The sequence below is a fragment of the Apteryx mantelli genome, chromosome 19 (genome assembly GCF_036417845.1).
Source record: "Apteryx mantelli isolate bAptMan1 chromosome 19, bAptMan1.hap1, whole genome shotgun sequence".
Classification (NCBI taxonomy): Eukaryota; Metazoa; Chordata; class Aves; order Apterygiformes; family Apterygidae; genus Apteryx; species Apteryx mantelli.
The window spans coordinates 10,162,726-10,176,242 of NC_089996.1; the positions used below are offsets into that span (position 1 = coordinate 10,162,726).

The following is a 13,517-nucleotide window of genomic DNA, read 5'->3' on the forward strand; positions in this document are numbered from 1 at the left end:
TTGCTCACTCCTAGCAATTATTTTCCCTTTTCCTACATTTAAGAGAGAGGAGAGCTCAGAGACAAGAAGCATCCATTCCTCACCCCCTTCCCTGCCCCACCAACACATACACGCTCCTTGCTCTGTTGCACAGTTCAGCAAACATGAAGTCACCAAAAACCATGCGTTTAAAGGCAAATCTCAGATTGCATGCAGTTACTTAGAAGTTTGGCCATCAGGCTTTAGAGGCCATATGTGGATCACCTGGGCTTCCATTTCCAAGTCATGGGTCCAAATTCAGCCCAGCACAAATCTGATCAAAACGATCTCTTCCACTGGCTGTTTTTTTGATTATGAGAAAGGAACTAGTCTTAGTCCAAAGCTCGTCAGGTAAACATTGCAAAATAATATAACGTCATCACTAGCGGGTCACAGGCTTGGTAAGTGTCACACCTCTCATTTCATACCCTAAGTCACAGAGAAGCTAAATTTTGCACAGGCTACAGCAGTCAGACTGGTGAGCAACAAGTCCCACATCTGCAAGGTGCTGAAGCTGGAAGTACTTCACACCTCTGGACTCATCTGAAATCAGGTCAGTTACTCTTCAGGCACCTAACAGCAGCGGAGCATGCAGCAGGCACGTGGGGGGAGAATATAAAGCAACCTCACCTTCCCACCTGCTAAGTGGTGAGCTGTCCTTGAGGCACTTCTCTACTCCAGTCTTCAGAGGGAAGAGCTGATCCCAGTTGGACTTATTACCCCATCAAATCCCCAAACCCTACCTTCTTCACCGTTAGCGCACAACCCCACAGTGGTAAGCACACTTACCAGGTCACTTGCATGAGAGAGACCGGTACAGCCGCTGCGTAGATTGCCAGGTCCCCATAGAGGTAGATAATTATGCAGAAATAGAAGAGGTTGACACCCACTGCAGGAAAAGGGAACATTGTACAGAGATGGCAGAGTACACGCGGATTCTTGAACTCTGCACTTTACATCAACAATTCACATGAAACTTTTCCAAGGTCTTTAAAAAAAATCTATCTATCTATATCTATATATATCTCACTGTTTGCCTCCTTAGTTTACTTCCTTCTGCAACAAACTCCACACAAGGGTCACAGCAGCAGCTCAGGGAGCTTAGTTATAACAGAGGAACTGATAGACAATAGGTGTCTCAGAGATCAACTCTGCCTTGTTGAATATCTGGCCTTGACACTAGGCCCTCTAGTTTAAGCCCATCCTCTAACAGCTGGCCAAAACCAACAGGTCTCACACAAGCCATCCACCAGATGAAGCTGTCAACCTGGAACAGCCCCAGGCAAACATCTAGAAGATGCTGACAGACCTGGTAGCAACACAGCTTCAGGAACAGTGAAATGAAGAGACAAGACACCTTTAGTGCTGTGCTGACTCTAAACTTTGTGCTTGTAAAACCGCAGGACCTTCACATTAGGGATTTGGCCCCACAGAGCTCAAGTTCCATAGGGCTGAAATGAAGCTGCTCTGGAAGATCCCTGAACGCCAGCGTGCTAAGTCAAGTTTCAAACCTGCAAAGCTTTAAAACCTCCTTTCTGCAGCTCTCTAATATACCAGTGCCACAGACAGGGAACACAGTCTTTCCTGCCCTACACCGTAGGTTTTTTTTGGTTTTGTTTTGAAAAAAAGCTTGCTCTGCTTTCAGCTGTGAGACTAAAAATGCCTTAATCAGGTAGACAAAACAGCTTTACTGGGGCACAACAACACATGGATGTGAAGGACTGAAATCAACAGGTATAAAAAGATGCTTCATGAGACGCTGGGCTTCTTTTCTTACAAGTGAGTTAGTATAAATCTCACCAAGGCAAGACAAATTGGAACATACTTTAGTTCAGAGATAGGTGAGCTATGAAGAAAAAAACCCCAAAACTGTTTCATTTAAGAAGTTGATATTAAAGGAAAACTGCTCAGGGAACCTGCCCATGCTTTCTAATTGTACTGGCTGATGCTAAAATCTTAGTGCAGCTCGGGCAAATTAGTTCACCTCTCCAAGCCTCACCTGTGACGACTATCAAACAAGGATAACATTATTGCAGGAACAGGGATTAATATTTCTACAGTGCTTGATAGCCCCCGAGTTTTACCACGGGCTTTGCCATCCTACTGCCCCTGGATCTCTGGATGTCAGGAAACATTAATAGTCTCTCTCCTTCATTTAAGTAAATTATTCAATATGCTGAGGGTACTTAACAAAAAAGCATTTCTAAAAGGGGCTGTATTTGGAGAGCAGCAATACAACTTCCCTACTTCTATAAAGCAATACAGTAAACCAACACACCAGAAATGTTCCTAGTTTGTCTAAATTAGAACATAATGAGATCTTCAGCCCCTCTACAAATAGTCAGCCCATTTTATATACTCCCCCCTTGTTTTCTTCCTCTGTGAAAGATTTAAGATGGCTACACCCTTAGGAGTCTCTGCATCATTCTGAAGATGGCAGCAAACTACCTACCAGTTTTCTCCAACTTCCTATTAAAGGAAGCTGAAAATTATAACAAGTATCTGACCTAAGACAGAAGCTCAAGATCCACTAAGCATGGGACGAGCTAGACAGATATAGATTTTATTTTGGGGACCTGCTACTAATTTCAGGCCTCAGTTGCTCTATTCATAAAATAAGGTTAGCGTGACAAGCTAAGAATTCAAGATAAATCGTTCCTCCCTGTGCCAACAGTCATCTTGCTTTTGCTAAACAGAAAGTTGAAGGCTTTCCTGCATTGGGCACGTGAGGGTATATGAGAACAGAATTTTACTTTAGCATTTCTTCCACCTGTCAGCACACCAGCACCACAAGAACCAAACCTACAGCAGCACCACTGGGTACCCACTGGGGCTTTGCTTCTGGGCGTACACTCTACGCCTGTTCCAGTGCCGACTTCTGGCTGTGGGAAGTCCAGGTGATATTCCTCTCTGAAACCCTTCCTCTCCAATGGCAGGAAACTTTAGTGTCAGTTCTTTTATAAACTGCTGCTGACCCTCCCCAATCAATACTTTCATTACTGGACACAAAACAGGAAAAATCAATGACTTCCTGTGAGGACACAGCACAATAGAGGCGCCCAGAATCCATTATTACAATAAATGACTGCCAGATTCCAGAAAAAAGCACCCAACATTGCAAGTTTAAAAAGAAAAGAAAAAAAAAAAATCATCCTTTAGAGCTGGTTCTTTTTGAAGAGCGCACTGCAGGCCCTTCACAGCCTAAACTTAAGTCAGCTCCCTTTAAGAAAGCAGATGGTCTGAGGTAGAGATTTATCCCCAGCTTAACTCTCAGAGTTGCAGATTCAACTCCTGTTAGACTGTTAAAATCCATCAAGGAAAATGAACAGATAACTCACTAGAAACCAGAGGTTTTGAGGGCTGTTGCAAAGCCTCCACTAGCCTTCCTTCTGAAGGCTGTAAAGCTCTCAGACATCTCATCTTTGGACCCCCGCTTTGTGTAGTGTAAGCAAAAACCAACCCAGACATTTGCTAGCTGTGAAACTGCAGAGGTTGGTGCTTGGAGTCAGGACTTCAGGTACTGCCCAGTTTTTCACTGTAGCTGACTGAGCAACTGCCTTCAGGCGAGGCCTTTCTGCGCCACTGTCAGAAGGAAGCACTTCACAAAGTATCTGCAGAGGGATGTACTTCACTTGTCTCTTCCCTGCAACTGCTCAGCAGACCAGAGGGCATCTCTGAACTGGGACTCTGCAACACTACAGGGATGGAGTCTCATTTCTGAGCACAGAGGAAGGGAGAGCAGCAAATGAGTGACAGCTACCCTAACCCTTAGCTGTGTGTACATTTTAGCTGGAAATCACAAATAGTTTCACGGTAGGATCCGCGACTGTTCCAGCTGACTTCCTGCAGAGGGTCTTATCCCTTTGCATTGGACTGTGTGGGTCCAGATGAGGATCCCTAACACAGAAATCAGATAACCCTGGCTAAAGCAACATTAAGAAGGGGGATTAAGATTTAGAATACTAAGCAGTTTATATCACTTTGCTAGGAAAAGTGCATGAGCTCCTCACAGGAGAGAGGACATGAATTTCCAGCACCCTCTGCTGGCTGAGAAGCAGCTAGCATTAAGGCAGAGGGACCTTCTAGAAGGCAACATTCCCAACCCCTGGCTTGCCTGAGGGGTCCTTATCATCTCCCTCTATGAAGTTCATGCAAAGAGGGGCCTTTTGAAACTAGCTCATGGGAACACTCCACATGGGTTCCCCCAGCTCACCTGTGGCCGAACAGACCTGTCATTATCCACAGCTGAATCCTCAGTGACACTGCTAAGGGGTGTTACACACTGCTCACTCTCATAGCACTTCCCAAATATTACTCCCCAGTGCACTACTAAGACAGTGAAGTGTTTGCACTCCCCCCCCCCCCCCCTTAAACAGATGGTGAAGCAAACAAGCAAGAAAACTTGTCCAAAGTCAGGGCAACTGAGTGCTACAGGCAAGGCTAGGAAGAAAAAAATTCTGGGTCTCCAATTCACATTCAATTCACCTCTCCTCCTTTTCAACTAGAAAAGTAGCAGTGAGATTCAAAGTGTAGTATTTTGATAGTCCTAAGTGATTTAAATCTATAAAGGCCCAGAAGAGGAGCAAAAAAGTTTTTTTTCCATCTGAACTTTAAAAACAGCAAAAATATAGTTCAAAGAGTTCTTATTCCTTAAGCCCAGCTGTCCCTCGAAGGTAATGGGCTTACACTGGCATAAAGCTGGTGTAATGTAGTGGAAAACACCAGCCCATTGTGTGTTTATAAGGTGGCCAGTGAACAAAAGAGAATATTACTTTCCACAAGAAATGGGGCCTGACAAGCTCAAAACCGCACAACTATGGTGTCTGATGATTTTCTGGCTCTGCATAGTGTTTCTCAAATGTATTGTTCTCTAAGTATCAGCACGCCTAATTTTATAGCTGTATTTCTATTGTATGCAGCAATGGATATGGCTTTATTGCAGTATAATTACAAGCTTGTTCCCTGATATGCAACAAAGGCTTTTAAAAGCACACAGATAAGACATCTGTCTATTCAAGTGCACACCAGGGACCCTTTCTGATTCAGCAGTTTAGTGTCCAAGCAGCCCTTCTTCTAGGTGACCTCCCCAGACACACACAGCTCTCAGTAAGTTCTCTCCAGTGGCCTCTCTCCTTTGGACCAAAACTTATGGGGTTCAGGGAAACCCGAACGCCTCCTTCTCAAATGCTATCACCAAAGTGGGACTAGTGTACTCTATAGTTTGGCTCTGCTGCTTTAGATAGTGAAGATCACAGAGGATATATGCAGCCCAGAGTTAGATTGAGAGCAGTCAGAAGAGGCAGTGACTTTTACTTATCTGTCTCAAGAAACTGGGCCTATATCCTGCAACTGTTATTTCTGTTACTGCACCCTTTCTTATGCAGGTTCTGGCCCATCCAAGTATAAAATACTCCACTTTGCACAAATACTACACAGGGGGATGAATATAGTCTACAGAGAAGGAATGACACTTTTGGGTGGAACATCACCAACTCAGGATGCAAACTGATACTGAGAAGCACCGAGATTTAAGGAACAGCCATACGCACAATGTGCAGTAGGACTTGAAGGGACTTTTGAAAACATTAAGCATTTACCTTTATTGAAGAACATGGAAGCCATCTGACCCATTTCCACCCTTTCGGTGATTTCAAAGATATTGGGTGAGCCACGTCTCTCTGCAAGTTGAAAACAAGAAGTGTTTCAAACAGTTACTCCAATAAATCCAGAGGCCAGACTATCTGAACACACCCAAGAAGCTCCAGCAACAGCTTTAAAGACAGTATGTACTACTCCACACCTGCAGAGTCATCTGTCCAACAACCCTGAAGTTAGTTTAAAATGTTTCCAAAATAAGATATTCTCATCTCAGTGGCCTAGAAGGAAAATATCAGACAGGAGAAGGTAAAGAGAATTAGCAATGAATCTTATCTTACAAGTCCTAAGGACTTTGGGATGCAAACACATGGAGTTAAGGGTGAAATGAACAGAAGAGTCCTGCTCTGCTTACTGGTGCCTACTGGGATACTGCCTGCAGAGAAGAGGTCTCAGATCCAGTGAGAGCATGAACTGGGTACTTACGAACTGAAAGGATAGGTCGTGTCTCTGCTCGCTCATAGCCATCTTGGAGGAGAACATCACTGTCAGATACTCCAGAGGAAGAATCCTCATCCTCATCATCATCTTCCTGGCAGAAAAGGAAAGAAAGAACACAGCTGAGACTTCTGCTACCCACAGCACAGGCTGTGGCACCACCAGTATCCCAGCCTCACTTCCAGCACCTCAAAGGAAGGTTCCAAACAAGGCAGGGCAGGACAGGACAGGCTAGCAAGTATAGGTGATACCAGGGAGCCCTTGTGTCTGGGCTCGGGACATGCTGATGGCAGAAAAGGGCACTAGCAAAGCAGGCTAAAGTGAGTGACAGAATAGACTCTGTTGTCCTAGCAGGTCATATACACAGGAATAGTGTCCAGTTGGTGTAGTGATAGGTGGCACTAGGAAGTTAGAAACAGCAAGTCTGGAGATCTGGCAGATCTGCAGGATTGCAGAAGTGGTAAAAAAAAAAAAAAAAAATCCAAATGCATTCATTATTATAGCTGGCCAGAGCAGACATGTTCATCTCATAATTTCAACCCACTCGCCTGCAGGCAGGGATCTGAATCAGTGCAAACAATTATGCTTCACATTGATCCAGAAAAGCCACTAAAGCCAGGATCCAATAAACCAGAAGTCAGTTTTACAGCAAGGACATGCTCCAAGAATGTCCATTCCCTGGAATACAGTCTGAGTGACAGCAAGGACATTCCAGCTTGTCGCAGTTAAATGACCTGAGATCAGCAAGGATTTATAGACCTCAGCACACTCCAAATGGCACCAATGTATCGGCTGCCACCTCTCCACATTCACTGAGCAGCACTTCAGGGCAAGGAGAGCAATCAGTAAGAAATGTGAGCAGCACAAGAGATTTTTCAAGGCAGGAGGAGAAATTCCTGACTTCAACGAGTAACCCCATGGGGAATTAACAGCCATATTTTATATGGCAAAGTTAAGTACAGTAGAAATTTATTCCTTTATTAAGGTTACTAATGAGGCAAGGCAAAGCCTGCAGAGGAATCTGAGGACAGCCCTACAAGATAAAAGAACGATAGGACCCTGAAAGTTAAAGCCTGCACAAACCTTGCGTTTTTCCATTCTCTTCCATCGCAGTTGGGCGTTTGCAGCAGCCATGGCTTCTACCACAAAGGTGGTAGTCATATAGCTAAAGGGAGAAATTCAGTTGATATTAATAGTAGTAAAGAGCTGTAGCTGAAGAGACACAGGGAATTATTCTCATCTGTTTTCAGGAGCAGAAGCTTCTACAAAACCTTTCACCAACTTTTTCCCCACCGCTGCCTTTTTGGTACAGTTTTTTAACCCAGCTTGCTGCTCCCCACTGTCCTCAAGATTAAGGTGCTCAAGCAGGGCACAAAATACAACATGCAGTAAAATATAACATTGCCGTCAGATTAAGGAAACACCTTAAATATCTGGAAGGCACCTTGCTAGTGGTTCAGAGGGTTGGAGAAGGCAAGAGGATTTTCCCCTTTGTGGGGCAGCAAGCTTCCTTTCCCCTTTTAGGTCATAGGACTAATACAATACTGTTGTGAAGCTTATCCCTTAGGGGCCCATAGCATAGGTATTACTGTTCCCGGAAGAATCTTACAAAGGGCATTAAAAGTAAAGCAGCAATACAAGACCGATGAGCAGATCACAAGCGCATGAAAATATGCTTTGCTGGAGGACCATGGGAAAACCTGTCCACAGAGATGACGGCTGAAGCTACCAATGCTTCTACAGATGAACTGTCATTATCTCAGTTAAACAGTCCTATAATAAAAACCTCAAATCAATCTTATTTAAGGCTTTAAAGTGGTTTCTTACTGCTTCAGGAACTGCACTCATTTATCAAGTTCAAATGAGAAATGAGTTTTGCCAGGATAAAAGAAAGCAGCCCCATCCTGAGGCCCACATAGCAATTTCTGCACAGATTTTTATCACACTGAAGAGAAGATCCCTAGAGGGCACGAGGGAGTCACAGGCATGAGCACGGGAAGAAAAGCAACATGGAGACGCAGCTCCCAAAGCACTCAGCACCAGTAGGCAATCCTTTCAGTTCAGCAGAAGAGCCTGCAAACCCACATACTGTGACTGCACCAGATTAAACCAAGCAAAATCATATCAGAAGGTACTGAGTTTTATGCACTGACTTCACACTTTAAAAATAATGCATCTAGAAGGAATTGCTTCCAAATCTCCCAGTTACTGGCACTCCCACAATTCACATTTTGCCAAGCCTCTGAGACATACAGCTATGAGGTACAGAACTTACAAGCATCAACACATTTAGTACTGAGAGTTGGCTACCTTTATATAGCAGCATCGAACAGAGCAGAAAAGCACTGCCTCCAAGTCAAAGGTACATTCAGGCCGACAGAGCTGGTTACCCACAAGAAAGGAACTTCTACATTCTGTTCTTACAAAGGCAGGAGAGGATTTTTCAAAACCAAGCTAGAACCAAGCAAGGATTCACAACACATCAGGAAGATGGCGCTGCTATTAATAACTGGAGAATCTCAAGCTATTTAAACATCACTGCCGTATCAACAGCTTTCAGCTCCACCTGCTGCTCCAGCAGGGAGGCATCTGGGCAGAAACTCACAGCGAACCAGCACGGATCCAAATCACGAGACCAACTTCAAGGTCTCAAGCAGCAAAGGTGGGAATGAGACAGGCCCAGCTACAGGGTAGTTTGTTTTCTTGACACTCTTGCCTCTGTCCAGAATATTGCCAGAGGCCAAGATAAAACTAACACAAGTGGTCTGCTTCACAACTGCAAATCACAAGGCAGAGAAACGAACCTGTGTCACTTATGACCTGGCCAGTGTTAGGGAAATCTGTCAGTGACAGAGGCAGGCATGGGATGTATCTGTGGTGAGGACAATTTCAAAAAAGGAAGCTGGCAGAAAGGTCCCAGAAGACTCTGGACTAGACAGAAAATCTTTCCTTTCTGTCAGGAGATGGGATGTAGCACCATATCCTGGATATTAGTCAGACTTCCACAAAGATGCAACCCTCCAAATAAGGTCCACAGGCAAGACAACTGTAGAGATCTCAATGCTTAAGCAGGAGAGGGACAGAATCACTCAGAAAGGCAGCACTTTAAGTCTTAGAATGGTTCTTACAGTTCTGCCTAACTGAAGCCTCCAGTCTGCTAAAGATACATACCTCATAAAGCCCAGGAACATTAGGAGAACAAGGCTGACAAGCCACCCTGCTGTTGCAAAGGCCTTTGGCATGGTTAGGGCTCCTGTCCCGACGATGAGGTTGAACATATAAACCAGACCAACCTGCAATCATCCACATAATCCAATATCAGAGTTTGCAGCTGTCCCAGAGATCATCCAAGACACCTCACAGGCATACTAATTTTAAAGAGAGAGGAATCTTTGTGAGCTAGCAGAGAAGGAGCAAGTCCAGACTAGAAATAAATACAGAAGGAGGGAACTGATAACCAAAGAGAATGAAGTGAGTTTCAGCATATTTCTGGGGAAATACGCTGATATTCCCTCTCCAGTTTTCTACTTCTTTTCAAAGCTTATATGGATTATTTAATGATCTTGAAGTCACATTTGGTCACATATCCATCACTCCAGGGGTTTGGGAACAGGGAGCGCAGAGTATGCTTAGTACTATGAAACCCTTCATTCAGCACACTTTTGGAAACTTGACTTACAGAAATGTGACCTCCAGCTACTCCAGACAGTCAGTACCATTGCCATGGAGTTAGAGGAGATCATCACCCCAAGGAAGAAGGCCTCACCTACTCGAATAAACACAAGGAGCATCTCCATCAGCTGCCACTGTGAATTTAACATTTGTGCACAGTGCTGCCCAATCTAGAAAATGGGTGGCAGCCTGAAGCAACAGCACTTCCCACTTGAATTTTATTTTGGATTTTCTTCACTATTTTTGAAGGTTGGTTGCGCAAAGCAAAACCAGTGTTGCCGACTGAAGGGGGTAGCCACAAAATCACACAACTCGTGCTGGTGAATAGATGGTGGTTTAAACTGGGTTCCTTAGGGCACAGACTTCTCTCATTCATGATCTTTGCTTGAAAGCTCAAAAGAAGAAAGTGTCAGCACCCAGGAGGATTAGCTATGTCCCAGTGGAATTACTCATATTTCCCCCAAAACTATACATATGCTCTATGAGTTGCAGTCATCACCCAGCAAGAGGAGAAAACTCACAGAACATGCGAGAAGACACTATTACTTGTAAAGACAAGTTTACCTCCAAAAGGTACTTCTAAAGTTAGAAAGCACATGGGCTTTTTTGTCATTTTTCAATCCAATGCCTTCTACCAGAAGGGTCTATAATATGGGCCTGGGTCTCCTTATTTTCTGATCTCAACCTGAGTAGTTATGACGGCACACGAAAGATCCTATTAAAAACTCTTTTTCTTTACCCTTAGCCAAGCAGGAAATTTCCAAACAGAATTGTAATTCAGAGCCTGCTTGCCATTTTACCAGGAAGCAGCTGAGCACACTCTGGAAAAGGGGTACTGTTTATGGAAGGAGAAGGATTTCATCCTCTCAAGCAACTAGCTTTTTTCTGATCGGGGCAAAAGATAATTGTACACCTGGACAGGACTGCTCCCCACCCCAAAACTGCAAATTTAGCTAAATTCAAGATCAAAAACTGCCCCCGAAGTTGTTTAATAGGTCAGAGTCTCTCCAGAGGAGAGCTAGTAAAGAACTCTATCTGAGTACACTTTCCTGGGTGTGGAACAATTAATACCAGGAGTTTTCCTCAGAGATCCTGCAAGCACTCCTGCCCTACATTCACTGACATTAGCACAGTAAATTCAGCTTTTGACCGATCTCCCAGAAGGGAGAAAATCAGCCATTGCAGCTTGCAGGAAAGTTCTTTTCATTCAGCTGGCAGAGCTGTCATTTCCCAAGCACATCTCCTGCTCCAAATGCCCAGGGCCATCACTCACTTTTCAGTGAAGGATGCTTGAATAAAAACTCAGGTGATTTCCTTGACTTTGGTCAAGTAGACACAGAGATGAGAATGATGCCTGAGTATTCAATCTGGCTAGACATCTTCAGGAAAAAGGAGAGAACACTATAGCCTTTTTGGTGAGACTCTAGGAGATTTCTGCAATACTAATGTAACAACATAAGAGCAGGTGACACTAATCCTTTAGGGTCCGGATGACCCACTTACTCTTTCCTTTTTCACTTGTAGCCTATTTTTGCAGTCTAATATGCAGTTCTTCTAAATTCAGTCATTAACACGGAGATGAAAGTTTTAAAGCATTTGAAAGCCAACACTTAGATTTCAGCACTGGTTCTGTCTTGAATGATTTGTGAATTCACTTCAGAAAAAAATGTCTGCAGAGCAAGTGGCCATACTGTTTTTAAGAGCTGACACTGTATGAACACCAGTGGCTATGATCACTGGTATTTCCAGTAATGTAGTAAACTACTAATTGGTTCTGCAGAAAAAGCAAAGTGGGATAGTTTCCATGTCACAATTCCCCCTGCTTATGCTAGCTTCACATGACAATTTGGGCTGATGAAAACACTAAAGAATATATAAAAAGTAAGAACAAGGGCTGATACAGGATTTGAAGCTGTTCTTAACACGTTTAGAACCATACCTTAAGCAGGCATTGTCCCTTTACAATATATAAAGGGATCCATGATGCAAAATAAAGAAAAGAAAAAGAAAAACCCCCACGTACTAAGCATTATAAGTAGCTTATGCCATGAAGACGTACCATCTCTGAGGCCCTGCAGCAAGATAACCCCATTTTTAGTCACATTTCTGACTGTAAATGAAACAAATCAAGCTAAATTTTGTAAGTGTCTCAGAGATAGGAAATCTTTGTTTCACAGGTTCTTGGGACTTTTTCAGGACAAGATACCACAGGAAAGAAACTAAGCTGTTTTACCACTCTTTGACCTACATCATCCATTATCTCATGAAATACTGAGCTTATGTTCATAGGGAAGTAGGAAATGAAAAACAAATAATGCTGAGAGAGGAGGATTTTGAAAAGACTACTAAGCAAAAACCCAAACGGCAGTCATGGGCCAAAACAGCAGTACTTACATAAGGAGAGTAAAGCTCTCCAGTATCAGTAATGCCACCAGCCATGTTGAAGATGGTAGGGAGGCTCAGAGCAGAGCAAGCAGGGAGTTTTCAGCCTCTACTGCCTTTAACCTAAAGAAACATCATAAAGTTTCATCATCTTTTTCAGAAAGAGTAGGAACTCATGAGTCAACTGTTGCACATTGGTTTTCTGACATTAAAACAAAAGAGGATTTCAGTAAGACATTGCACTTCAGACAACCCGCAGATACACCCCATTCACATGCAACACTTGGTTCAATCAGCTGTGAAAAGTTCTCTGCGCCTGTTGAACTAGTTAAAGAAGTAATCAGAAAGCCCTGTCCTTTCACAGCACACAGTGACCTAAATTCATCTTCCCAAAATAGCCAGAGGGGCCATTTCAGACACTAAAACCTCAAGAGGAAGAATGCCTGCCTCGAGGGTGATTTCATACTTCTGCTTCTCACACAGGTACTACTCCTAAAGAGCGCATGCCTTCTGCAGATCAAAGCAGTAAAAGACAGCTCACAGTCTCTCCTCATTATCTCAAATACAGAAATGAGCAGACAAGTGAAAGTACTGGACCTTGGAAAACAAAACATTTTGTTACATATACCAAGACTTCCATAGCAGAAGCATTCAGGGAACTTCACATCATCTGGAAAAAAAAGCTACTGGGGGAGGAGGTACCCCAATGTTCTGAAATATTTATAACTCAATAAGTAATTAGTTGTAGTTGAATTATTTAAGAGCTTTATCAAACTCTTTATACTTCTATAGTACAAACCTTTGCTCTTTGTTAGTTATAAGAACTGGGACAATTCATCAGCACAAACCTCATGTGTTAAGAATGCTGCTCAAAAAGCAAACTGGTTGTAAACTTTTCACTTCCTCACCCACAAAACTACAGCACACAATTAGCAAGAACAGTCCACTGTGGTCATAACTAGATTGGCCCTCAGAACAGTAGAGGAAATGGTCTCTGTCATTTGATCTAAGCTCAAGTCACTGAAGCCAAGAACCAAGAACAAGGGGCAAGCCTGCTATCGCACTAGCAGACACCTCAGAGACACAGCCAGGGGGAAGCGTGCTAGCATAGGGCAAATTCTGCCCACGTACTGCACCAGCAATGTTTTAGTTACTAAGCAATCACTAAAGAGAGAGGGAGAGAGAGAGAGACAAGGCAAAGATTCCCACGGACATTCACACTACTTCAAGTAAAGGACTGGGGGAGGATAGGGAGAAGCCAGTCTATCAGAGAGGCCAAGACAAGAAATAGCAAAGAAAAGAGCCAGCGCTGCGTTACGCAGTGAGCGGCTCGGAAACAGGCACAACTGATA

At 43.6% G+C, this 13,517-nt stretch overlaps 1 protein-coding gene across 1 annotated transcript in view; it reads right to left on the reverse strand.

Annotated features, from left to right (window-relative positions):
* Positions 1–12,282, reverse strand: part of TMEM104 (transmembrane protein 104) — a 45,768-nt gene extending 33,486 nt beyond the window's left edge. The window contains exons 1-6 of the mRNA XM_013961719.2: positions 12,178–12,282; positions 9,283–9,404; positions 7,195–7,276; positions 6,100–6,205; positions 5,616–5,696; positions 808–907 (exon numbers count right to left, since the gene is read on the reverse strand). Coding sequence (XP_013817173.2) covers positions 808–907; positions 5,616–5,696; positions 6,100–6,205; positions 7,195–7,276; positions 9,283–9,404; positions 12,178–12,222 — 536 coding nt within the window. The 5' untranslated portion in view covers positions 12,223–12,282. The remainder of the gene's footprint in view (positions 1–807; positions 908–5,615; positions 5,697–6,099; positions 6,206–7,194; positions 7,277–9,282; positions 9,405–12,177) is intronic.
* Between the last annotated feature and the right edge of the window lie 1,235 nt (positions 12,283–13,517).